Source organism: Aulonocara sp. 'chitande type north' Nkhata Bay, linkage group LG11, assembly GCF_057382095.1.
Source record: "Aulonocara sp. 'chitande type north' Nkhata Bay isolate Kocher_YH1m ecotype deep benthic linkage group LG11, A_spYH_male_GT1.1, whole genome shotgun sequence".
Classification (NCBI taxonomy): Eukaryota; Metazoa; Chordata; class Actinopteri; order Cichliformes; family Cichlidae; genus Aulonocara; species Aulonocara sp. 'chitande type north' Nkhata Bay.
Genome location: NC_141354.1, coordinates 9178519 through 9205986, shown reverse-complemented (window position 1 = coordinate 9205986; position 27468 = coordinate 9178519). Strand labels below are relative to the sequence as shown.

Genomic DNA, 27468 nt, shown 5'->3' with positions numbered 1-27468 from the left:
ACATAAAGAGTGAATCAGCTGATTCAGTGTTTGTGACAAAAACATGGATCCTGGTTAATAAGTTGTATTTGTTTGTTTCTGTATTATTTTGTGTATCGTTCTTATGAGCTGTTGTTTTTTCAGTGAAATATTATTTAATTGTTTTAAGCTTTTTGTTGACTTTGAAGTGCTTAAGTTGATATTTTTGAACATTTAATTTGTTAGATTATTGTAGAGTGAATAAAACTGTCAAACGCACAGCTGCTTCCAGCATGGCCGGAGGAGAGGTGGCTGAGCAGATGCACAACACACACAGCTCACAGGTTTGCATTTCTAGATATTGCAGATGTTGCAGAAATTGACAGTAAAGAACTCAGAGATCCAGCGCTGTCTCCTGCCCCTGATTTATATACCACAACACAACGACAGGCGTAACTCACACAAACGGGTAACATGAGGCTCAGATGCTTTGGACATGTTCACATATACTGGACACGGAATGATGAAAATGGAGCTGCAGGAAGGAGGAAAAGAGGAAAAACACAGAAAAGATTCACAGATGTGGTGAAAAAGGACATGACAGGTTCTGTTTGTTAGTTTGTTTTTTCTTTATTTGGTAAAGATTCAGAAATAAAGAGAAGATCACATGTTTGAATATAATATTAATGTTCTGTAATTACACAAGTTGTAAAATCTTTCCAGAGTGAGACAGAGACTGTGCAGAGACTGTAGAAGGACAGAGCAGCAGCAGAGCAGTCCAGATACACTGATGATCCTCTGTCAGATCCAGAGGGACACACAGGGCTGATGCTGGACTCTACATTGTGTCTGACAGTGGAGCTGTTCTCAGAGCAGTTCACTCTGCAGCACTGACAGTCATCTGCACTTCATTCCTCTGTCAGTCACTGCTGGATGAAGCTCTCCTCTCCACCTCCCAGTAACATGGCCCAGTCAGAGCGTCTCTACACACAAGCTGCTGCTGCTTCAACCTCTCTGGATCATCAGGACACAGCTGCTCCTCTCTCAGCACACACACCGTCCTGTTTACCATCATCACCTCCACCTGCAGAGAGAAGGAGGAAGAGCAGAGGAGATAAACGAGTGTTTCCAGAGACTCTTCATCAGCTGTCAGTCAGTGATGCAGCACATCCAGTATAAAGAGCAGCAGGGACTTCAGTGCTGGGACTGTACTAGGACTCATTGTTGCTTCACTTTCTCTAATCTTTGGATTTTTATTGAAGTTGCTGAAAATGTTTTTCACTCCTAGTTTGAGTTTGGACTTTCATTCGTTAGAAGAACCTTGGTGTGTCCACTCTGAGCTCTGTAGGAACCCCAACAACAAGCCCAACAATCCAGATGGACGGTTCCAGCTGTTAACTGGAGGAATTCCATCCAAACATCTGCTCTCACTAAATTCTTCCTCACCAACAGACTGTGTTCTTCACTGCTTTAAACTTGGAAATGAATGCAGTCATTGGTCTGCGTGCTGCTTTGTTCAGAGCTGATTGGCTGTTGACAGTGTTTGATCAGAGCGTGTCAGCCGTTACTATGGTGACCATAAAGGTGAGAAACAGGAAGTGTTTGTGTCCAATCCAGAAGCCTGTCACCATTCTCCTCTCACAGCTTCACTGAGAAGCTGCAGCTTTACAGGAAACACTGGATCTTTGTTTCATACTGACTGTGTTTAGTACAATACTGCTGACAGCACCACCCACTCACTCCATCACTCTACTGACCTCAGTTTCTCCAGTCTGTAGTCTGGACTCTGCTGAAGATCAGACAGCTGCTCCAAATTTGAATGCCACAGGTTGCTTCCTCTCAGGTCCAGCTCTCTCAGATGGGAGGGGTTGGACTTCAGTGCTGCTGCCAGATAATCACAGCTGATCTCTGACAAATCACACCAGCTCAATCTGTATAAAAAAATGAAAGATACACTAAAGGACACTCAAAGCTGGCTTGGAAAGGAATGAAGTCCATGGTGGGGATGCAGAACAAGGAGCAAAGATGAATGTGATGCTGAATCAGCAGAAGACTTGGACTCATTGGATTCCAGCTTTGATACCATTGATTTCAATGAAGAGCTTTGTGATTGTAGCAAAGGGCCGGTAGCTCTGAGAGTCCCACTGATGAGGTGTTTGTGTGGAAATCTCTTAGTGGGACCAAAGAGAGAAAAAGCCCTGGTCCTGATGCTGTGGGAGGGAAAGAATTGAAGTGTGCTGTGAGGAACTGACTGGGAGATTTTCACACATTTTCCAGTCCTCCTTGGAACAACAGGAAGTTCCCAGCATATGGAAACAAAGGTTAAGTGTCCTATGGCACTCAGTGATGATGGTGCTGTGGCCCCACCACCTCCACCTCTTTGTAAAGGAACTAACTGTAATCTGAAGCTTCAAATGGAACTAAAACTTCATCCACTAGGTGGCAGTGTCTGATGATAAAGTGTTAGTGTAGCTGGCCTGTAGTAAGAAACAGGAAAATGCAGGATTTGGGCTGAAATGGGGAAAGGTGGTTAGCACTAGTGCCTTAAAGCAAGAAGGTTGTAGGTTGGTCAGCTGGGCCTTTCTGTGGAGGTTGGATGTTCTCCCACAGTCCAATGAAATGCTGCTTAGGTTCATTGGTGCTTCTAAATTGGCTGTAGGTGTGGATGTGAGAGAGTGCTTCTCTGTCTCTCTCTGTTGGCCCTGTGATGGACTGCTCACCTGTGCAGGTGGACCACACCTCTTGCCCTATGACAGCTAGGGCACAGGCTCCAGCCCTGTGAGCCTAAACAGTTAGCAAAAATGATTCATAGATGGCCTGAAATTCCCCAGTTAGCAGTTTGGTAGATAGCTATGACATGCTAATCCCATCCAGCAGCTGTATTCTACCTGTAAGCTGATCCCTGCTGAGCCAAAGCACTTTTTCATATACAAATTACAACCTTTAATAGAAACCTATTGGTCAGCATCTTATTAGCCTGCTGTTAGCTTCATTCCACAGAAAACTGAGAGAAACTAACAGAGCTGATATAGAATAAAGAGAAATGTGCTGATTTAAAGCCTTTGAAGTGCTTCAGATGATCTCTGGCCACTTCTGTCCACTCATTCATTCATGTAAGCTTTCTAATGCAGCTTTGATCTTCACAGTCTGCTTTATGAAACTCATTCTAACCCTGAATGTCAGAGTGTTCCTCCTTCTCTTTCCCATCATTCATGCTGGCAGTGGAGGACATTTGGATGTTGGACTGTGTTTTGGATGATGTGTGTATGTTTGTGTTGAACAGCTGTCTGTGAAGCAAACGCACATTTTTCGTTGGATTTCAGTGTCAGACAGACTTTTAGGTGGAATGAAGAGTTTGAGAGTTTCACAGTGAATTATCCAGTGGAGGATTTTTCTTCTTCTTTGAAGGTTTGAAATGTGAACATTGTTCTGGTACAGTCAATGGACTAAACCAGAGAAGAAGAAAACAGACTTTACCATGAAGATCCTCAGTGTGGATCAGTACAATATCAGCCTGATGTCTGCAGTTTAGTGTCAGCACAACTTTCACATCATATTCATCTCAGCACAACTAAAACATGCTGACTGACCTCAGAGTTTCAAGTTTACACCCTGGACTCTCCAGGAAACCACACAGATGCTTCACTCCTGAATCTTGCAGTTCGTTGTTGTAGCTCAGGTCCAGCTCTCTCAGATGGGAGGGGTTGGACTTCAGTGCGGCTGCCAGATAATCACAGCTGATCTCTGAAAAACCACAGTCCTCCAATCTGTATAAAGAATGAAACATGCAAGTTTATTAGACAAAGTGTGATCTTGAAATCATTCAGTGTTTCATCATCTGTTCAGAGCTGAAGAAGGTTCAGAATGTAGAAGTTTAGAAAATGGAAACTCCAAACAGCTGAAGCCAACAGGGAGCAGCTTCAAACAAACACAACAAGAGAAAAAACTGAATGTTTCACATTAAAGTCGTACATTTCTCATAAAAACAGGACAACGACTTGAAAAAGTCGTGTTTTTCCTTTCAGGAACCACATGGCTTCACTTTTAAAGGTGAAGTGTGAAAGAAATGGACATATTTGAAGTCCAACACCTTTTTCCAGTCACATTATTAAAGCAGACAAACTACAAGCTCATTTTCATTCCAACAAGTCATCTTCTGACCTGGACTAACAACACTAGTCTCTATGTGCAGCTGGCTGTGAGACCAGTGCTCAGGGAGCGTCTACAAAGTGCAACACTGAAAGAACATCACACACTCATTTGCTTCCAGCACTTTCACACAAACATCTACTGTCATTATTGTCACCAAACTCTGTGGATCCTTTATTGCAAATTCAAATGGGATCAAATGGTCAGACAAAAGAGGGTTATGAGGAAATATGATGAAATGTTGTGTATTAGCAGCAAGTTATTGAATCATTTTCCTCAGAAACCAAACAAAATAATTGACAAACATGTTTTTACAAACTCAGTGTTGGACTTGGATCAGCAGGATAAGCTGATGTTTAAAGGCATTTGAGTCTCGCTGTATGAGAGTCCAGTTATTACTCAATATTTATGGATGATGTTTTTTCAGTGTTGCACTTTGTAGACGCTCCCTGAGCCTCACAGCCAGCTGCACATGGACCAGCTGACATTACCCAGCATTAGAGGCGGGTGTAAAAAAATAGATTTTCCCATTTAAATGGTTTTAATTTGAATAAAACGATGTTGATTCATTCAATCCTGAATCGATGTTTAATATAAATGTATTTTGCCAGAATCTCAGGTTAAAGCTCACAAACTATTTCAACAAGCAGCAAACAGATAAAACAGTAAATGAGAGCAGCTAAACACACAAAGATGGAAACACAGAGCGTGGATCGTTCACTCGACGGCACGTACACGGACACGCCGTCGGGGCTGAAAGTGGACAGCTCACAGATCCTGAAGCTGCAGGTTTCATCTGTCTCCAACCAAAACTGAGTGAAGCAGCAGCAAAAGAAGATCCAAACTCTGCTTCACGTTTGATCAATATGCTCATGAATTCTCTCTGACTTTGGCTGTTCCTGCCTGCACAGCTCTCTCTCTCTCAGTGTATTCCAAGAACAGCTTCAAACATCTGTTTCTGCATCATTCACTGTTTATTAGCCACCAGTCTGCTGTTGTGTTCAGTGCTGTCGGCCTCCGACAGGAAAGCCTCATTTCTGCTGTTCCATGGTAACTTTTTAAAATGATGACAGATTACAAACTCTCAGCTGTGTCTGTAATCAAACCTCTGTAACTTTGCTTCACTTCAGCGGCATCAGCTCATGTTCACATGTTGATTCATGGTTTGCTTCAGTTTTTGATCGACTGCAGAATATTTTGAAGGTTATCTGCTATAAAAAGCCAGAAGAGGAAAATCTGCTTCATGTGTTTCTGTTTGATCCTCAGTGACTTTGACACAAAAGGACTCTGCTGTGATGATCGCACCTCTGATCAAGTCTCACAGTGTCACAACTGATAAATGATCAGAGTTAGAATATTTCTGACTGTCTGCTGTGTGCTGTGACCTTTGACCTGCTAAAGACAGTCAGCTGTGGATTATTCATTGTTGTGTCTGATACTTAGAACTGTGAGTAAGAAGCTACACAGTTAATCAGGGTCCCCTCTCTCTGAATCAGGAAAGGTGGGCAGGCCGCGTGTGGGCCGCGGGCCATGCGTTGAGTATCACTGTTTGAGATGTGAACATTGTTCTGCTACAGTCAATGGACTAAACCAGAGAAGAAGAAAACAGACTTTACCATGAAGATCCTCAGTGTGGATCAGTATAATATCAGCCTGATGTCTGCAGTTTAGTGTCAGCACAACTTTCACATCATATTCATCTCAGCACAACTAAAACATGCTGACTGACCTCAGAGTTTCAAGTTTAAATCCTGGACTCTCCAGAAAACCACACAGATGCTTCACTCCTGGATCCTGCAGCTTCTTGTTGTTACTCAGCTCCAGCTCTCTCAGATGGGAGAGGTTGAACTTCAGTGCTGCTGCCAGATAATCACAGCTGATCTCTGACAGACCACAGTCCTTCAATCTGTATAAAGAATGAAAGATGTAAGTTTATTAGACAAAGTGTGAGCTTGAAATCATTCAGTGTTTCATCATCTGTTCAGAGCTGAAGAAGGTTCAGAATGTAGAAGTTTAGAAAATGGAAATTCCAAACAGCTGAAGCCAACAGGAAGCAGCTTCAAACAAACACAACAAGAGAAAAAACTGAATGTTTCACATTAAAGTCGTACATTTCTAACAAGAGTATTTTAAAGACAGCATCACTGATGATCATCTTCTGGTCAGTAAAACTTTGGTTTTCCACACGTGAGTGTTAATGATGCACAAAGACTGTGAGTGCAAAGACGGAGCGAGGAGGATGACAGAGAGATGGTACAGGAGCATCAAGAACCCGGCGAGGAAATGAGCAGAAGGATTTTGGAGCCTGTTGGATTGAAGCTTTCACAGAGACGTGTTTGACTGGACACCACCAGGACAGACTTTTAATCCCAGGATTTGGATGAGCTTTCTGTCTTTATGGTCACAAATGATGCTGTAACTCTGTGACTGTCCTGGAACTGTCAGCAGTATGGTTACGTCCTTTTGACCAGAGTTTCCACAGCTCTTATAACAGCAGTGTACATTCACCTGCAGGCACACGCTGCCTCTGCTTCAGCTCTGTTTATGAAGCACAAACTGCAGGAACCAAACTCAGACTGGCTCATTTCAATCATGTCTGCTTACAAAGACACTTTGAAACTCTTATCAGTATGTTTCCTGTCCTACTAGGAGGGATCAAACTCTGGACCTTTGTTGTGGATCAGTGAAGGATGCTTAGAAATCCCTCCTGCTGTCTGAGCTTGAACATCATCAACACTTTAACACTGAGCAGAGGGACGTGGAAAAGGCCTTCTGTCTTTATCTGACTGAACGGTTTCATTATGTGGGCTGAAGAAAATACAGTTGTAGACTATATTTATATGAAACATGTATATTTAATGCATTTAATGTATTTGAACCGTATTTAATGCATATTACAGGATGTAACAGCTGCATATGTGTCAACAATAACGGCTTTGATTTTGCCCCCCTAAGAACATTTCTGTAGATCCGCCCCTGCAGCAAACGTGTGTGAGAGCAGCCACGGCCCGCTCCTCCATGGTTTCATTCACACTCATCTCATACTGAACACACACACTTTGTAGGAATCATCAGTACTTTGACCGTTTCTCAGGTTAGCCATCTGTAGAAATGATGTCAGTCTGACTCGTCACATGTTTGGAGGCGTGTTTGATGTTTGCTCTTCTGGAAACTCTCAGTATCAAATGTGGACGATGCAAAGGAGACACGCTTCATGTATGTATGGACCTGTTTCTGTAGCTGCCACCATCATTCAACATGTTTGTACATCAGCTTATCAAATCCTGTCTGCCGTCTTTATTTATTACTCTTCACCTGCTTCACTGTCACTGTGTGGGCGGGGCTCAGGCAGCTCCGCCCACACAGACAGCTCCTCTCTGGAGCTAAACTTCTGCTTCATCTCCGCCTCTTTTTTTCATCCTCCACCTCTCTTTTCTCTTCTTCAGTGTTCTGCAGCCACGGAGCCTCACAGCTGTTAGCACGCCCATACCTGAGCAGCTAGCATTACCCAGCATGCCATGCAGCAGTGTCAGTTTGCAAATGTGCAAGAATTCCTGCTCCAAACTGTTTCACAGGTTGCTGTGTGCTGTGACCTTTGACCTGCTAAAGACAGTCAGCTGTGGATTATTCATTGTTGTGTCTGATACTTAGAACTGTGAGGAAGAAGCTGCACAGTTAATCAGGGTCCCCTCTCTCTGAATCAGGAAAGGTGGGCCGTGAAGATCCTCAGTGTGGATCAGTATAATATCAGCCTGATGTCTGCAGTTTAGTGTCAGCACAACTTTCACAACATATTCATCTCAGCACAACTAAAACATGCTGACTGACCTCAGAGTTTCAAGTTTACATCCTGGACTCTTCAGGAAACCACACAGATGCTTCACTAGTGGATCCTGCAGCTTCTTGTTGTTACTCAGGTCCAGCTCTCTCAGATGGGAGAGGTTGGACTTCAGCGCTGCTGCCAGATAATCACAGCTGATCTCTGACAAACCACAGTCCTTCAATCTGTATAAAGAATGAAAGATGTAAGTTTATTAGACAAAGTGTGAGCTTGAAATCATTCAGTGTTTCATCATCTGTTCAGAGCTGAAGAAGGTTCAGAATGTAGAAGTTTAGAAAATGGAAACTCCAAACAGCTGAAGCCAACAGGAAGCAGATTCAAACAAACACAACAAGAGAAAAAACTCTGAATGTTTCACATTAAAGTCGTACATTTCTCATAAAAACAGGAAAAAGACTTGAAAAAGTCGTGTTTTTCCTTCCAGGAACCACAAGGCTTCACTTTTAAAGGTGAAGTGTGAAAGAAATGGACATATTGAAATCAATGATATCAAAGCTGGAATCAAATGAGTCCAAGTGTTCTGCTGATTCAGCATCACATTCATCTTTGGTCCTTGTTCTGCATCCCCACCATAAATATAAAACACATTTTCCAAAATCCTCTTTAAGCTTCGACAATAAAGGAAGATCGTTTTATATAAGTCTTTGTGGTTTTGTGTCACCCAGATGCCCGAGTACTTAAACTTGTTATAGCTGGGTTTAATAGGTGCTAAAATACACAAAACTCCCCAGTTGTCGTACAGATAGACTTTGCTTCGCTCTTCCCAAAATTGACTTTATATCCAGAAATTGTCCCAAATTCCTTAAGTATGCATTAAGGTGACCTTGAGGCTCTTAAATGTGCCTATAAATAAAATGTATTATTATTATTATTGTAAGTCTATCCAAAGGTTTGTGGAGGCTATTCGATGGGTTGGAAATAAATAAAATCATGTCGTCGGAATAAAGAGAGACTTCATGTTCGATACCCCCTTGACGTTTTCCCTCAACACAAACACATTGTCTCAGAGCAACAGCTAGCGGTTCAGCGGCAAAAAGGAGACAGAGGGTATCCCTGTCCTGGGGGGCAGATTATTGTTAGTCTGGACAGCTGTTAGACGGGAGCAATACAATACTTTTATCCAAGATACAAAATTAAAGCCACATTTTTTAAGCGTATAAAAAAAAAAAAAAAAAATCCAATCTCACCCGATCCAACACCTTTTCTGCGTCAAGCCAAACTACGGTTTCCAATGTATCACCTTTAACATGGGTATAAATTATATTTAATAGAGCTTTAATGTTAAAAAAAGAGTGCCTAATAAAGCCCGTCTGGTCCTGTGAAATAATGGAGGACAAATACTTGTGTAAGCGACGGGCCAACACTTGAGCCAGGATCTTGGTGTCTGTGATGAACAAAGATATTAAACGATAGGAACGACAATCTAAATGGTCTTTTTCCTGTTTTACAATTAAACACATCACTGCTTGATGCATTGTTGGAGGCAACGACTGTGAGAGGAAGGATTCTTCAAAAGTTGATTTTAACAGTGAATTCAGTCGGTCAGAAAACTGATTTTCCAGACTGCATGCTCCGTATGGCCGTTTCAATTTCAACATTAGAGACAGGTTCCTCCAGACTAGCGATCGCATCTTCTCCCAAAGACGGAATATCAAAAAACTTATTGAAATCATTGTAGATCTCAAGGATAGTTGTTTGTTTGTTCTTAGTCGTAGCTGGTGAGCTGATAACTCGCCTGTTTTTTCTCCATGTTCATAAGCGTAGCTGCAACTTTGACTCAGCCTGTTTTGTAGATATGAGATTGTATTCAGTTTTTCATTGTAACCGCTGTGTATATAATACAGGCTCAGGAGAGTGGCTGTACACAGCATGTAGTTTAGTAATTTCATCAGCTAACTGAGAAAGGCGCTCGGTCACTATTTTATTCTATTTTGCACAAAATGAAATTATTTGGCCTCTCAGACCTTTTGTAACTGACAAACTCTTCATCTGCTAACAACACTGAGTTGAATCTCCATGGCTGATAGTTGGAGCAGGCATCAGGAATACACATTGAAAAAACAAGAGGAGAAATCACCAGAGTCTTATAATCACATTCTGTAACTTTTGTGTGAACTGTGGTCCATAGCAGATAATGAGCAGTTTAGGTCTCCCTCAAAGATGATATTGTGTGATGACATATTGGGGAGCCGTGTAAAGACTTTAGTGAAAAATCTGTGATCGTCCCAATTAGAGGCGTAGATATTTGCTAAGATCAAAGGAAAACCATAAACTATATTTTCTGCACTATAAGTTGCACTTAAAATCCTGTAATTTTCTCAAAATTCGACAGTGCGCCTTATGGATGAATTCTGGTTGTGCTTACTGACCTCGAACCGATTTTATGTGCTACACGGCGCTCAGAAACATTTCAAAAAATGTTTTGGTACGACTTTGCTAAGCTACGAGGCCGCACCGCTTGATGGATTGTTGGAGCATTACAGCTACCGAGGAGCCTCGCGGAGTGGTACGTACTCTGCTTTAAAGTAATATTACTTTATTGAGTGTGTATAAGGACCATAAATGGCACCTGTAAGAGACACGGTTACAAAGAGGATTTCAAACTCCAGGCTGTCAGTCACGCAGTAGAACCTGGGAACAGAGCAGCTGCTTGTTATTATGCTCAGCATAAGTTAGTTTAGATTTTGACTGCACAATTGTGAGCTTTTTGTTATGCACAAAAACAACATTGTTTTCTTTTATTTATGGAGCATTATTATTTAATAAATGCTGATAATTTATTTCTGAGTAATTGTTTCATGTACATCTATGCTGTATGTTAATAAATGTGCCTGTGTGAGATTTGGGACGCAGCTTTGACTAAGAACTCTCTTTTTGTTCTTACTTTCTGGCTTTAAAAATATCGATATATATATCATATATCGCCATCCAGCTAAAGAATATCGAGATATGAATTTTGGGTCATATCACCCAGTCCTAATATTGCAATAGGTTGTCCGTTAAACTCAAGCGGGGCTTGGGCCCTGGCACGGCGTAGAATTTCCACACAATCCTGGTAGTAGTGACGCTCGGCTATGACGGCGTGCGGGATACCAGCTGGCTTTCTCGGGATAGGGCTCCTTTGTGAGCGGTCAACAATAACGTCTTTATCCATACCCAGCACTTCACGTAGTAGCACAGATACGGCCGTGGAGGAGCTCGAGTCCAGGCCCTCTGGGATGCCTATGATGTGGATGTTAGCTCTCTGCTTCCTGCCTTCATTACATTTATCCTTCAGGTCAGACAGCTCCTCCTTCATACTCTCTACTGTAGACTGCAGGGTGGTCACCTCATCGCTCCACATTGACAGCCCATCCTCAGCTTCTTTCACTGTAATCTTTATTCCATCAACTTCAACGTGCGTCGCCGCCATGCTGTTAGCGATCTCATTTCTCAGTCCTTGCACGTCAGCCCTTATATTGTCAAAATCTTCTTTCAATGCATTTCTGAGTTCTTCTTTTAACAGCGTACTAATGTCCTCTTTAATGGATTGAAGAAGCTCCAATTTTAGAGCAGTAGGATCCACATCACGTCTGTTGAGTCTGCTCTTCAGCGGCCATAGAGCTGGACGCTGCCCTTTGGCCATCATCGATACTCTTGCCCGAGATCGCACCGGGCCTAGTCGCCGCTCCTCCTGTGAGCTTGTATTTTCAAGGGTTGGATGCCATTTCTTCTCAAATAAAGTTATAATATAAAGTATAAGACTGTTAACTTCAGCTGTAGCACAAATGAAGACTTTGTAGGTTGAGAAAAAACTATTTTTGAAACTCAGCGGGAGGCTTCAGAGACACGTGTTACTCCATTGCAGGAAGTCCCACACCTGCTCTGGGATACAGACTTTTATGACAGTCACATGACAGTCTTTTCTTAACGGAGAGTCAAGATGGCAGCAGTTTGTACGGCCTGCTGTCCGACTCGGTTTGTATTCATGTTTTAGTTTTTATTTGTCTTCAAAAATGCAAACTCTCTGCTTGTATATGATCACCAAACACTGCTGGCTTTAAGATCTTCTCATTTAAAACGTGTTTATTGCAATCGTGGATATCAGGGAAGCTTCTCTGCACTGTTCCTGTCAGGAGTTCCAGCTTGTCTCCGTTGTGCTTCAGCGCCACCTCAACTGACAGGGTGTCGCAGACGCCGTGGGAAATGCAGTGGCTTATTGGTGAGAATGAAAGCTACCTGGATACAACTTGGAAAAACACCTCAGCCTAACCCGACTGGATTCGACCGCATCAACTACTGGCGCTCTCTGGATATGGCTTACGCCTGTCTGACATCTGTTGTTGGGCGTACTACAATAAACCCGCCCAGCGTCCTCCCCGTCTACGCTCAGGTGGAGTAAACCCTCAGAACCTACGGCCGATAGGTCGGGCACCCACATCGGCCGATGAGCCGATGTGGGTGCCTCCAAAACATCACAAGGATTTTATTCAAGACTTTTTAGCTGCTTTCGTGCCAAACTGTGATCAAACTTTAATTGTCAGAGATTTTAATATTCACGTGTTGTTCCTCCAATCCTCTGGCCAGAGATTTTTTAAGTTTGACTCCTTCAGTCGTGCTCAGTTTGTGTTGGGCCCAACCCAGAAACAGGCTCATACGTTGGATCTCGTGCTGTCTTTAGGGTTAACGGTCCTAAACATGGAAACATGTGATGCTGTTTTTTCAGTGTTGTGTTTGATATATTTTTATCTCACTGCCATTTTACTCCTCTTATTCCAACACCCCATTGTCGTCTATTTAACCCATCTGCAACAGAACTATTTTCTAGTGCTTTTAAGAAGTTTAAGATCTCCCCTCGGCGATGGTACCGAGCAGATGACATCTAATTTTTATGATAAATGCCAAACTGTCCTTGATGAGGTTGCTCCTTTTAAAACTATGAAACCACAATCGGACCCGTGGATAAACGAGGCCGCTCATTCAGCCAGACGAGAGAGCAGGAAGGCTGAACGTAAGTGGGAAAAAGATGCAGGTGTGTTTCTGATGCTGAGAGACCGTCTGTACAGGTATCAGGACACTGTCAACGCAGAGAAGTCAAAAGCTGTCAAAATATTATTGAGAAATGCTCCAACAATCCTCAGCTTCTTTGTTCAATTATTTCTCCAGCTTGTCATATTAATAGTTCCTCAGAAACTTGTGAAAGGTTCCTGCAGTTTTTATCAATAAGATAAAACAGCTTCGATCTATGATTGGCCTGCCTTCACATGACCTTTCTAAAATATTCACCTGCTCAGCTGTTTTTGATCAGTTTGAGCCTGTGTGGTTTGACCAGGTGGAGGAACGATGTGATGGTATAAAGACATCATCCTGTCCAAATGATGTTGTTCCAACACAGTACTTCCTGAGTTCTTGTTTTTAGGTTTTGTTATTTGGACTCCCAGTGTTTATTCCATGCTCCCTGTTCTCTGTGTTCCTTCTGTCTGTCCATGGTGTTATTTTGTCTGCTCATGAGTCTGCATATGTTTAGTTCTGTGTCTGGTCTGGATCTCTCTGTCTGTCGTGTACTTCCTGTTTTATTTTGTAGGTCTGTGCCTTATGTCTGTGCGTTCAGCTTTGTGCTTTGAGTTTACGTCTGCCTCCTGCTTTCCTGTTAAACTTCTTTGAGCATGAGAATAGCATGAGAAGCTCAGTGGACACTGTTCAGTGCTTTAACTCTCGCTTTCACTTCAGCTTCACCAACAACAGCACAAGCAGAGCAGCCCACTGCCCGCATGGCGACTGTAAATAACTACAACATGTAGATGGCCGTCTGCAGGCTGGATGTAGCACCACCGCAGAGACGTGCTGCAGCTCTGTTTAGTTACCCAGCTGACAGCAGAGGCTGTAGTTTACTGTTACCAACATGGAAAACTGAAGCTTCATCAGCTGGAGCTACAGAGCTGGAGAACAAAGGAGACTGACTGGCAAGAATGATGTGGAGGAAACATCAAGAGCCTGTTTGAAAGGAGACACATGTGGATGCTGTGCCAGTCTGTGGTCTGTCAGAAGTCAGCTGAGTCACACTGCAAGAAGCTGCAGAATCTCAGAGGAGGACATTTGGAAGTGTTTGTGGGACAAACTGGACTCAAAGAAAGAAGATGTTTGTGAAGTCTTTGGTGGAGGTGAGCAGTGTGAAGCGGAACACATGCAGATGAATCAGGAGGTCAGCATCAGTGTCTCCTTGTGGTGGATGGTAAAAGAATCAGAGCCAACGCTCCCGTCCACCCTCGGCATGAAGCAGTGCTGTTCCTGAAACAGGAGGACAAGTCCAGAGAAGACAGAGGAAGTACAGATGAGGGTGGGACAGGACAGCAGGACTTCCTTAAGACCTGCAGCTCCATCACACTGCTGCAGGTCCTCTTCATCACACATGTACCTGCAGCCTGTCTTCAAGTGCAGGAGTCACCTCCACACAGTGTAGAAGCCATGCAGCCTCTGTCAGGGAAGTCTGCACTAAAGCCTGGAAGACTTCAATCTGTCTCTGCTCCACCCGAGAAAGACCAGCACCGTACTTGTTGTGCATTCAAGGAGGGAACATCAGCACTGCATCGTGGGAACAACACCGCAGGAACAAAGACACAGCACGGCCGATGAAGGACGAGGACAAAGGAAAGGTGAGTGAGGAGACGCTGGTGGTGTGGACGGTCCTGCAGGGGCTCCAAGACTGAGGAACAGAGACGTCCATGTACCAGCTGAGGATGCTGCAGTGATCCAGGGAGCTCGGTCCAATCTGAGGCTGTGTGAACTACATGAACAACAAATTCTTCACAGACTTCAGTCACGTGAACATCTGGAGATCCAACAGTGCACGAGCTGTGAGCCATCAGCTGTTTCTCTCATCAGCTGCTGTAATGAGAGCTGCTGGAATCATCTCGAGCAGCAGTAAATCACTGATGTTGTTTCTAACCAAAGATATGGGACTGAGCTCCGCTGAGCTCCTACTTTCAGGCAGATATAAACTGCTACAGTCTGCTGATTATTGCTTTGCCTCCATCACACAAGCTCTTTATCCTGTTCTTCACTCTCATTGGTTCTTTGTGTGCTTGTTTTTACAACAGTAGTCATTCTGACTGGTCAAAGAAGACAATCAGCTGTGACTAAATGTAGCTCCTACAGCAGTGATGGGAATAACTACTGAAGCTAATCCAGTATCAAAGCTCAGGAATCAGCAGCTCCCACCTCGTTTTCTTTCAACAACTATTTTTAGCTGCTGCGTTTCTGTGTTTCTGCAGACCTCAGACATCCTGCTGCTCTGGACAACTTTTTCATTCTTTTTATCATTATTTGGCTCTTCTTTTATTATTATGTTATATGTATTAATATTTTAAACACTTATTCTTTGTATTTTGCTTTGCTCCTGTCAAACTGCTTTAATAAAATCTGCTGCAGTCTAAACTGTGGACGTTCCCTTTTTAACCCTTTGTGAAACAATAAAGGTTTAAATCTGAGTATTCATCTATGTTAGTGTTTAATGGGTCTAATAGGTTGCTTTGGCCTTTCCCAGTAATATCCTCCCTTGGAGTCTGTGGTCCAGGCTTCTAAAACCATCCCAGGTTAACAAGAACTACAATCTAGAGGAGAGCTGCCATAACAGGTGTGACTGATGAGATCTGACCTGCAAGGTTACTCAGGTTTGTTTGTATCAGGACAAGCAGGGAAGAGACCTGGACGTCAAGGTAGTTAGAGCTGGGCGAGTGTCCTCACCCACATCGGCTTCACAACTCTGCATCATCTACTGAGTAAGACTCAGAGGATCAGAGATTAGAAGGTCTACAAAGAGCTGAACCAGACTTCCTGTATAAAGGTTTTAGTTCCACAGATCGACAGTATCAGCACAACTAAAACGTGGAGACTGACCTCAGAGTTTCAATTCGATGTTGTGGTTTCCACAGAAGAACATATAGCTGCTTCAATCCTGAATCCTGCAGCTTGTGGGAGCTCAGGTCCACCTCTCTGGGATACAAAGGGTTAAGCTTCAGCACTGCTTCCAGATAATCACAGCTGATCTCTGACAAATCACATCTCTCCAATCTGTATAAAGAATGAAAGATGTAAGTTTATTAGACAAAGTGCTTGAAATCATTCAGTGTTTCATCATCTGTTCAGAGCTGAAGAAGGTTCAGAATGTAGAAGTTTAGAAAATGGAAACTCCAAACAGCTGAAGCCAACAGGAAGCAGCTTCAAACAAACACAACAAGAGAAAAAACTCTGAATGTTTCACATTAAAGTCGTACATTTCTAACAAGAGTATTTCGAAGACAGCGTCACTGATGATCATCTTCGGCTCAGTAAAACTTTGGTTTTCCACACGTGAGTGTTAATGATGCACAAAGACTGTGAGTGCAAAGACGGAGCGAGGAGGATGACAGAGAGATGGTACAGGAGCATCAAGAACTCGGCGAGGAAATGAGCAGAAGGATTTTGGAGCCTGTTGGATTGAAGCTTTCACAGAGACGTGTTTGACTGGACACCACCAGGACAGACTTTTAATCCCAGGATTTGGATGAGCTTTCTGTCTTTATCGTCACAAATGATGCTGTAACTCTGTGACTGTCCTGGAACTGTCAGCAGTATGGTTACGTCCTTTTGACCAGAGTTTCCACAGCTCTTATAACAGCAGTGTACATTCACCTGCAGGCACACGCTGCCTCTGCTTCAGCTCTGTTTATGAAGCACAAACTGCAGGAACCAAACTCAGACTGGCTCATTTCAATCATGTCTGCTTACAAAGACACTTTGAAACTCTTATCAGTATGTTTCCTGTCCTACTAGGAGGGATCAAACTCTGGACCTTTGTTGTGGATCAGTGAAGGATGCTTAGAAATCCCTCCTGCTGTCTGAGCTTGAACATCATCAACACTTTAACACTGAGCAGAGGGACGTGGAAAAGGCCTTCTGTCTTTATCTGACTGAACGGTTTCATTATGTGGGCTGAAGAAAATACAGTTGTAGACTATATTTATATGAAACATGTATATTTAATGCATTTAATGTATTTGAACCGTATTTAATGCATATTACAGGATGTAACAGCTGCATATGTGTCAACAATAACGGCTTTGATTTTGCCCCCCTAAGAACATTTCTGTAGATCCGCCCCTGCAGCAAACGTGTGTGAGAGCAGCCACGGCCCGCTCCTCCATGGTTTCATTCACACTCATCTCATACTGAACACACACACTTTGTAGGAATCATCAGTACTTTGACCGTTTCTCAGGTTAGCCATCTGTAGAAATGATGTCAGTCTGACTCGTCACATGTTTGGAGGCGTGTTTGATGTTTGCTCTTCTGGAAACTCTCAGTATCAAATGTGGACGATGCAAAGGAGACACGCTTCATGTATGTATGGACCTGTTTCTGTAGCTGCCACCATCATTCAACATGTTTGTACATCAGCTTATCAAATCCTGTCTGCCGTCTTTATTTATTACTCTTCACCTGCTTCACTGTCACTGTGTGGGCGGGGCTCAGGCAGCTCCGCCCACACAGACAGCTCCTCTCTGGAGCTAAACTTCTGCTTCATCTCCACCTCTTTTTTTCATCCTCCACCTCTCTTTTCTCTTCTTCAGTGTTCTGCAGCCACGGAGCCTCACAGCCGTTAGCACGCCCATACCTGAGCAGCTAGCATTACCCAGCATGCCATGCAGCAGTGTCAGTTTGCAAATGTGCAAGAATTCCTGCTCCAAACTGTTTCACAGGTTGCTGTGTGCTGTGACCTTTGACCTGCTAAAGACAGTCAGCTGTGGATTATTCATTGTTGTGTCTGATACTTAGAACTGTGAGGAAGAAGCTGCACAGTTAATCAGGGTCCCCTCTCTCTGAATTAGGAAAGGTGGGCAGGCCGTGTGTGGGCCGCGGGCCATACATTGAGTACCACTGTTTGAAATGTGAACATTGTTCTGCTACAGTCAATGGACTAAACCAGAGAAGAAGAAAACAGACTTTACCATGAAGATCCTCAGTGTGGATCAGTATAATATCAGCCTGATGTCTGCAGTTTAGTGTCAGCACAACTTTCACATCATATTCATCTCAGCACAACTAAAACATGCTGACTGACCTCAGAGTTTCAAATCGACATCGTGGATTCTCCAGAAAACCACACAGATGCTTCACTCCTGAACCCTTCAAGTTTCTGTAGGTTCCACTCAGGTCCACCTCTGTGAGATACGAGGGGTTGGACTTCAGCGCTGCTGCCAGATAATCAAGGCCAATATCTGACAAACCACAGTCCTTCAATCTGTATAAAGAATGAAACATGCAAGTTTATTAGACAAAGTGTGAGCTTGAAATCATTCAGTGTTTCATCATCTGTTCAGAGCTGAAGAAGGTTCAGAATGTAGAAGTTTAGAAAATGGAAACTCCAAACAGCTGAAGCCAACAGGAAGCAGCTTCAAACAAACACAACAAGAGAAAAAACTCTGAATGTTTCACATTAAAGTTGTACATTTCTCATAAAAACAGAACGACTTGAAAAAGTCGTGTTTTTCCTTCCAGGAACCACATGGCTTCACTTTTAAAGGTGAAGTGTGAAAGAAATGGACATATTTGAAGTCCAACACCTTTTTCCAGTCACATTATTAAAGCAGACAAACTACAAGCTCATTTTCATTCCAACAAGTCATCTTCTGACCTGGACTAACAACACTGGTCTCTATGTGCAGCTGGCTGTGAGACCAGTGCTCAGGGACCGTCTACAAAGTGCAACACTGAAAGAACATCACACACTCATTTGCTTCCAGCACTTGCACACAAACATCTACTGTCATTATTCATATTTCTGCTCCTCTGGATTCACACGGAGCCTCTGCTCTATAATTACTCGTTGCCATGGTGATTCGTAGTATGCGGCTCCATAACTCAGACTGAGCATGCTCAGAGCAGATTGGCCCAACTCTGATCAGCTGATCTGGAACAGGAAACTGTGCTATATGTACATTATTATATCTACATTTGAATCTCAACACTCACAACACTCCAGTAGGAGCAGCCATCGGCCATCAGCTGTGCAACACTCACACAAATATATCAACTGTGTTTAATATTTTGGCACGTAGATCATTTATGTGCTTCAGCTCTTCTTACATTTTACCACCAACATGTTTCAAAAGGAGCAGCTTTTACTTTGAAGGCCAGCTGTCTCTGTTTCCTGTTTTCATTGTTGGATAATGGAACAATTCGATGCTTCAGTGCATTGAATTGTGTTACACAAAAATAAGAAAAGTTTTCACGTTGTTCAGGCAGAATCGAGTGTTGAAGAATGAATTCACACGTCAATAAACATTTTCATTAGAGTTAGGCAGTGAACTGCTCATGCTCCATTCAATTGCATCACAAACTATTGGAATTGGATCCAACTTTGTGAAGCAGATTTCTTCTCAGCTGCTGTTTTGAACATTTCCTCATGAACTGTATTAAACTCTGTAAATGAACTGAGTACTATTTCTACATTTGAAACTATGGATTCATTCACTTCTGTACGTTAGTGTATAAATGAATGTTAGACTGGGCTCCATGGAAACACTTGGACTGGTCTCAGCTGCCTGCTTTCTGTAGTCATTCCAACAGAGTCCTTTCTCTTCTCCAGCTTCTGTTTGAAATCCTCTCACAGAGCCTGCTTTGTTGTTATGTTTGTGCCTGTGTTAGGCTGCTCTGCGCTGCCTCATTCACATCCTGTTGTAGTTGTTACGTAATTTATCATAACATAATTGTTGATGTAGGTTACAAATAAGTCTTATATTGAATCGAATTGAATTCGTTGCGCTATGCTGCTTTGTTCACTGTGGCTTTGCAGGCTAATGTTTGTTGTGTTTTGTAGGAAAACCAGCCTACAAAATGCTGGAATGCGATCCAGACTGGGCACCCTCTATCAACCTGGGTCAGACAGAGTTTATAGCTGCTACCACAGCGGGATTTGATTGGTTAAGAGAGAGTGCGAGATGAAAACAGCCACGAAAAGTCCCACATATATGTGCCCAAGTGTTGTATTGAAGCAATCAAGTGATGAATAACTGTTTTCCAGTTATTTTGCAATGTTTTTTTTGTTTTTTTTGCATTGTTGATTTGTTTTTCACCGAAGCAGCTAATAAAGCATAACGGAATAGAATTTTTCCTCTTTCTTGTAAGATTCTATAATAGAATGAAACAATAATGCCAGTTATAAATAAAGACAATAAATTGAATGAATTACGAAACACTTATTTTATTTCTATTAGATCTGAAAATGTTGTGTAATACTACAACCTGAAACAACAAATAGACGCGTTGGCCTGTACAGGAGATAAAGGAAAAAAAATTAACAACAGCTGTGAAATGGAATAGTCCAAATCACCAGTAAACTGGACCTGGGCTTGTTGCAGGGATCTGAAGTTACTAAACATTTTGTGAGTGTATGTACTCACACTTAGGACCATATGATAATAAATATGTGCGTGATGAAAGTTGGGCAGCACGCTAACGTCCTTACTCCACTCTGTATGCTCGTATAGGTCTAACCCTTTCACTCCTTTGATTTTTTCCTCGTACTTTTTTTTGCCTTTTCGTCAAGTCTGTCTTTGTACGAACCTGCCGTGTTCTCCGTCGTTTTGTACATAACTGTTTTTGGGGCAAATAAAATGCAAGTAGCGATTAAAACTGCAGAATTAATGATTACTGGTGCTGGAAATACTAGCGCTTGATGCAGTGTTTTGATTTTGTTGCCACGGGTACCCACAAAGCAATGCGCGAAAGTCACGTGGTCTGTCAATCTCTATTCACCACTCATCCAACGTGTGAAACCTGCTGTGAGGACAATTAAAGTGTGGCCAGAGGGGACAGACACAGTGCTCCAGGACAGATTAAAAACACAGACTGGTATAGGGCTTTGGAGCGTGATGTCACAGGAGGCGGGCCACGCCCCCCGCCGCCATGATATATATATATATATATATATATATATATATATATATATATATATATATATATATATATATATATATATATATATATATATATATATATCAAAATTCACGGTTCGATACTTTGGTGTCACGGTTCGATATTTTTTCGATACAAAAAAAATGTTCATGCCTTTTTAATTTGTCATTTATTAAAATTATAAATATATATTTTAACTCAAAAGTACAGTTTTTAAATTTAACCCTAACCCTTGTGCGTGTTTTTTATTTTGACAGCGAATGCGCACCTGCGGACCACTTATGTGCAGCCCTGGTTATTTAGCTCGTCATATTGAAGCCACAGAAATTCTTTTGTCCATGAAACCATAAAGCTGCACTTTCTTTTTGCCTTATAGTCTGATTTGTCATAACTTTTCCGTTTTGTGGTAAGCTTTTCTTTGGCTGTCACTTCTTCACCCTGACCTGTCTTATTTGGCTCAGCAGAACTGAAATATAAATCCTGCTGCTTTTACACACGCACTCACATAAGCTCAGCGATTCTCTGCGCGATCAACCTCTCACATGTTTAAGCTTGCTGCGGGAGATTTCACTTGTCATGTTTGCATAGTAAGCTAACGATTAATAAGACGATGTCAGAGGAATTGGTGCACAAATTATCATCACTCACAGATCAGTACTGTCGCTCTCTATATACAGTTCGCACGACTGCAAAGTGAAAGCAAAAAACAAGCGCAAATTCAAATGCGATTTCAATATGTCACATATTGACAGTGGCTCACCAATGCCAATGACATAATTACCCAGCTACATTTCTGAAAGAATGCAAAAGCATTGACATATATTTTTCCTTCCTACAATAGCCCGACGGGCAGGGAAGAGAGATTTTGGTAGCCCGACTGAAAAAAATCGCTAGCCCGGGGACGTCGGGCTAGCAATATTGCGAGCCCTGTATCTGATTGAGGAATCACTCATCTTTGGAAAAGAGAGTTTATTACAGAGAAATGTCTCTTTCCAAAATAAAAGCTATACTATCTTCTGGGCTATATTCTCAGCAGCATATTAAACAGCTGTCTAAATGACTCGGCTAAAGTTAGTAGCATGCTTGCTTGTTTTTGTCTGCTTCCACTTGTCTTTGCACTAGGATGATGTCGGCGTAAATGTGCAGTCATATTCGTTGTGTTCCCACTAGTGCTTTCAGGTTAATCTCGTTGAAATGACCTTAACGCCACAACACGGCAAATCTCCGTTAATGAGCTACCGCCGATCGCCCCGTGCATGGGGCTAGACGGCCAACACGTTAACGAGCTAACTGCGCTAACACACTAGTTCCCACCCATGTAATTGAGCATTGCATGGCACATCCAACATACTGTTTTACTTTAGTCCATGACTCGCTTACCTTCAGGGTCATACATCACATGAAAACCAAAATAATTCCAAACACCAGATCTGAATGAGGGTGGGGGAGGTCCATGTTGCAAGGAGAGCTTAACTTCTGTCTCGCTAGCTTGCCCTGCTCTCTTCCTTCTGACTATGCTGTCTGTGTTGAGCGCTCAGTGGATCTGCGCTCGACAGTGCAGCCTAGGCGGAGTAGTCGAACGCAGATTCACTGAGCGCTCAACACAGACAGCATCGTCAGAAGGAAAGTTGATAAAATAAATTACAAATTTTGTATTGTTCGATACATATGCGTACCGAACCGAAAGCACTGTATCGAACGGTTCAATATCGATACGAATATCGTTGCACCCCTAATAAAAAAAATAAATAAAATAAATATATATATATATATATATATATATATATATATACACACACAAACTGTATCTTGTTGCCTTGTACTTGTGACATGTGCAATGTAGAGCTGGGCGATATGAGATTTTTTCATATCACGATATGTTTTTTTCATTTCAGGCGATAACGATATCTATCACGATATAAGCCAAATAACTATATTTGTAAGATTTAAATGTGCCGTTGCTCACAAGTAAAATGTGAAATAATCAGCAGCTTGTTTTTATTTAAATATTTATTTCCCATAATAAGTTCAACAGGGTAGATGTACTTAAGGAACATGAGACTTTTTCAGATAAATAAAGGCAAATATTGCAAACTACACAAAAGGCAGCCGCTAAAGCGTTTAAGTTTCAAAATGGAACAAACGAAACAGACTAAATTGTCAATTCCACTTAGAAACAAAATATTAATTCTAAAAATAAATCTTAGTTTGTTTTACAGAAGAACAGACAAAACTGACTAACTTTTGTCAATATCAAATAAACTGAGAACTAAAAGGAAATTCTCAATCTCTCCTTGTTGTATAGCTGAGCTTTTCAAACACTTTTAACAGTTACTTTAGTCTGACAAAAGCCGAATGACGAATTAGCGCTTCCAGTCAGAGACTGAGGCTACGTCCACACGTACACGGGTATTTTTGAAAACGGAGATTTTCCGTTTTCGTTTTAAAAAATAATCCCGTCCACACATAAAGGCAGAAATGAAGGAAAACGCTGCTATGAACATGCCAAAGCAGCAGGTGGCGCTAGATTCCTAACCGTGCAGAAATGTTGGCCAATCAGAAGTCTAGAAGCCTCGGTGGGAAAAAGTAAACAAAGCTGGGGCATAGAAGCAGAACCGAGCCGTATGTGTGGACGGACAGTAACTGTGTGTATATGTAAGCATTTAAACACTGCAGAGAGTAGAATTAACAGTATTGTAGAAATTCATTTCACCGAAACAATAACGTGGCGCACAGTGTGACGCATGCACCAGTTTATTGTATTTCCAGACTTGTTTTCGGCACAATTTACAGTGCGCGCTACTCTGTTTTTTGTCAGACTTGAAATAGCCGAAATACCTTCACACTACGGAGCTTCTATGGCTCTTCCGTTCGACAATCTCTCCGGCATTGGAACCATCATCTGTTTTCTCTTCGGTCACGCTCGGTTGATTTTTCTAGTCGGCACACTCATTTCCTCCATTATGCGCTGGCTCCATTACCCGCTGGCTGCTTCCCAAACAAACACACGTGCGGCTTGGCACTTGTGCTGTACGTAACACGACGTGACGCTGCGGCTGTGATTGGTTCGGCTCTGCGCTACTTGATTTGGATTGGCTGACCTTTTTTTTTTTTTTTTTTTTTTTTTTTTTATTAAGAGGACAAGAGCGGCGAGGTCTATCGCGATAGCTTGATTTCTCTATCGAGTAAAAGTTATATCGCGATACATATCGTTATCGTTCTATCGCCCAGCTCTAGTGCAATGACAATAAAGTTGAATTCTATTCTCTACAGCCTCATCAGTACTGACTTCATCTTCACTGACTGATGGAGGCTGAAAAGCTGTCCTGTCAAATATCTCCCCGTCACCACTCCACTTCTGTAAGTCTTTAAATGAACCCTTGTCAAGTCTATCACTTCTATTTGCAGCCAAAAGGAAAAACTGTTGCTCAGTCGTTTGGAAAGACACAACATTTCTGAAAGCACTCAAACTTCTTCACATTTGTCTTCAGACACATCCTGAACATTTAGGAACTAAAGAAAGGTTCAAACATCAATCAAAGATCTGAAATATAGAAAAACAACAACAGCTGCAGTCAGTGAACTCACCTCAGAGTCTCCAGTCGACAGTTTGGACTCTTCAGTCCAGCACACAGATGCTTCACTGCTGAATCCTGCAGCTTGTTCTCACTCATGTCCAGCTCTGTCAGATGGGAGGGGTTGGACTTCAGAGCTGAGGCCACAACTTCACAGTGAGTCTCTGAGAGTCCACACTGAGTTAGTCTGCAGTGTTGGGGAATAACGGAATACATATACCGGCGTTACGTATTTAAACAAAATATGAGTAACAGTTTAAAATGTGGTATTCAGAACACAGTTACTTTGTTGAAATAAATGGATTACACAGCAGTCTTTTTCTGTTTCATATATTAGGCTGTCCCCTCTCTATTTTTGGGAATTCCACGATGGGGGAAACCCAAACAAAACACGCATTAAGAGGCTCTAATGCCTGTGTCTCAATCTTGCGGCCCATGTCACCTCTACTTGCAGTCTGCAAAATGAAAAATTATAATTCAAAAAACTATTTAATATGAAGGCAATAGGCAGAGTGTTACAGGCATCGCCCTAAAGAATGTAGCCTCATGGGCAGTGTAGTCCGTGCTGCAGGGAGAATGGACTGTCATACCCGTGATGTGTCGGTGAACGAGGGAGGGAGAAAAAGGTGGTGTTGGCCGTCTGATTGGGATCTGGGATGCGGGGCCTCCCTGCTGCTGCGGAGCCTGGGGCGGTCTGCTTGCCTCCACCCCGGGGGAAAGGGTAACATCTCCTGCGTCTAGGTGCCGTTTCCCCCTCTGGGGGCGAGGGTACCTGGACCCAAGGTATAGAGTATGTTTGGGGAGTGTGATTGTGTGTACATGTCCATTTATGTCTATCCCTACATTGGGTGAGTGCTAAGTATTTGTACATGTGTGCATGAGAGTGGGAATGCATTTTTGTGTCTGTGTGTGCCTGTTTGTCTGTGTCTATATGTCAGGTCGGGTCTTAGACTCCACCTCTCTGGGAACTCCCAGGCCCTCCAAAGTATGGAGGCCTATCTCCCCTCACCACACTCCCTGCCGGTAACTGATACCCTCAGGGGTCGGTGCGTTGGTGGTTCTTGGTGTCCGGGGCTGGGCTCTCACGTATGTACCAGCTCACTCCCGGTGGCTACTTTGCGGGGCCTGGCGCCTGTTGCTCGGTCAGGCCTCTTCCGGTGCCGTAGGGGGCCCTTGGGCCTCCGGCCTCTGGGCCTGCGACTCGGTTCACTCTGGCACAGCTGGCTGCCGGCAGAGCCGGCGGGCACACCAGTGCAGCCCCCTCTGGCTTCTGCTCCGTGGCTACTGGGTGACCCCTCGTCTGGGGCTCTCCTCAGCTCTTGCCAGGAGGGTGGCACAGATGCCCTTCCGGTGGTCCTCCTTGGGCTCTCGTATTCTGGGGTCTCTGGATGACTGGGGCCAAGATCTCCTTCATGCCTGCTTCATGCCCTGGAGGACGGGCTATGGCTCTCTACACCCTATAGCAGACCATTACATGGGGAAACCTTTTGAATACAAGCATGCTGATCCACACAGGGGTGCACACGGGTGTTCAGAGACATAAACTACACCTTTCTTGGCTGCTACCTCAAAGCACATTGTGCGCTGTCGGTCCTGCGTGCTGCACAACAACATTCAATATTTAGTATTTACTGCTGTTTACACTTATCTAGATTAACGCGATGGTGTTGTGTTTAGTATGTTGCTATGTGTTTTTTGCTTGTTTTCTCTTCTTTTTCTCTCAACAGGTGATCCAGGAGATTTTTTTTTCTCTCTCTTTTTAAGTGCTCTTTCTCACTGTCCCTCTTCCCTTTGTTTTTCTTTTCCTTCATCTTTCTTTCTCCCTTTCCTATCCCCCAGTCATGTCTGTCCCGTCCGTAACAACTGAAAATAAAATAATAATAATAACAACAAAGGTCGATCAAATGGACCAATACGGCAAGGCCGCAATGATCCACTTGGTTAAGTAAATCCATTGGGTATTCTTGTTAGCCTTCAGACAACAATTCTGACGGCTAAAGAACCAAATGGGATAGGACAAAACAACAACAACAAACAAACAAACAAACAAAAACAAAACAAAACACAAAACAGAGTGACGTCATAATCTCTTGAACATCTTCACATCTGTACTTCAGCTCCTCTTACTGGTCTATATGATGGACTGATTATCCTGGACTTTACATGTTAAAGGAATTCTAAACTCAATTCTGTATTTAACAAGGATGTATCGGAGAAATAGATTTTATTTCCTGGAATTAGGGGTGTGATGACATTTAAAATAACAATGATTAAAAAATAAAATATCACGCCTGGTACAATCCCAGGACCCTGTTACAGGAAGCTAAGAGGCTCCGAGTTTGTTCACCCTGAACTGACGGAAATTGGGTTTACTGTTTTATAAAGAAAGTAAACTTAAAGTCTGATTCAGTTACCATGGTAACAGAACCAAACTGAACCATTAAGTAGAGTTTTGACTTATCCAAGTAACTTCACAGTTAAACCTGAATTTTCTGTACCACGAAGTCGGTTCAGTTTTTACTAGAGATGGCACGATGCCACTTTTTTATGTCCAATACCGATATTATAAATTTGGAAATCTGCCGATACTGATGTGAATCCAATAGTGTATTTCATAATCAATAAAACTGTTTTTATAAATATTTTTCTACATTTTGTACAAGTTCATACTCAAGTTTTAAAAAACAAAACATTAAAGCTATTCTGTTATACCTGCATCAGGGTTCATATGCCTTTTTCAGGGTCAAATTCAAGCACTTTTTAAGCACTTTCAAGGTTCCTTTTCAAGCTTTTCCAGCACCCCCCATGTGAATTGAACTATATGAACAGATCACAGTTCAATTCAACATATAACACTTTAAGAAATCACAAGCATCTACTTAAAATCTATTGAATTTATTATCCGTGATATTATTATGTACAGTTCCAATGGTTTTTGTTCATCTCCCTTAAATACACAGGCAGCCTTAAAAGTATGAAATATTCATATACAAATACACATATAAATGTGTG

General features: G+C 42.5%; 1 protein-coding gene across 1 annotated transcript; it reads right to left on the bottom strand.

Moving 5' to 3' along the window:
- Positions 1-398: 398 nt before the first annotated feature.
- On the bottom strand, positions 399-25351 carry LOC147318464 (ribonuclease inhibitor-like). Its single transcript, XM_086310417.1, has 9 exons — positions 25047-25351; positions 24470-24643; positions 18027-18206; positions 15824-15997; positions 7936-8112; positions 5837-6013; positions 3549-3725; positions 1716-1889; positions 399-1042 (listed from the first exon to the last, which is right to left on the bottom strand). The coding sequence occupies exons 1-9, from the start codon at positions 25349-25351 to the stop codon at positions 1033-1035; spliced, it is 1548 nt and encodes a 515-aa protein (XP_086166543.1). The 3' UTR covers positions 399-1032.
- Positions 25352-27468: the final 2117 nt, after the last annotated feature.

Excerpts from the sequence above, each read along its gene's own strand:
- LOC147318464 (XM_086310417.1), bottom strand. The coding sequence starts at position 25,351 with ATGCATTCCCACTCTCATGCACACATGTACAAATACTTAGCACTCACC. Across the intron at positions 3,726-5,836 it reads TTTAAACTTGAAACTCTGAG|ATTGGAGGACTGTGGTTTTT; the intron begins GTCAGTCAGCAT and ends TTCTTTATACAG. Across the intron at positions 1,890-3,548 it reads TGTAAACTTGAAACTCTGAG|ATTGAGCTGGTGTGATTTGT; the intron begins GTCAGTCAGCAT and ends TTTTTTATACAG.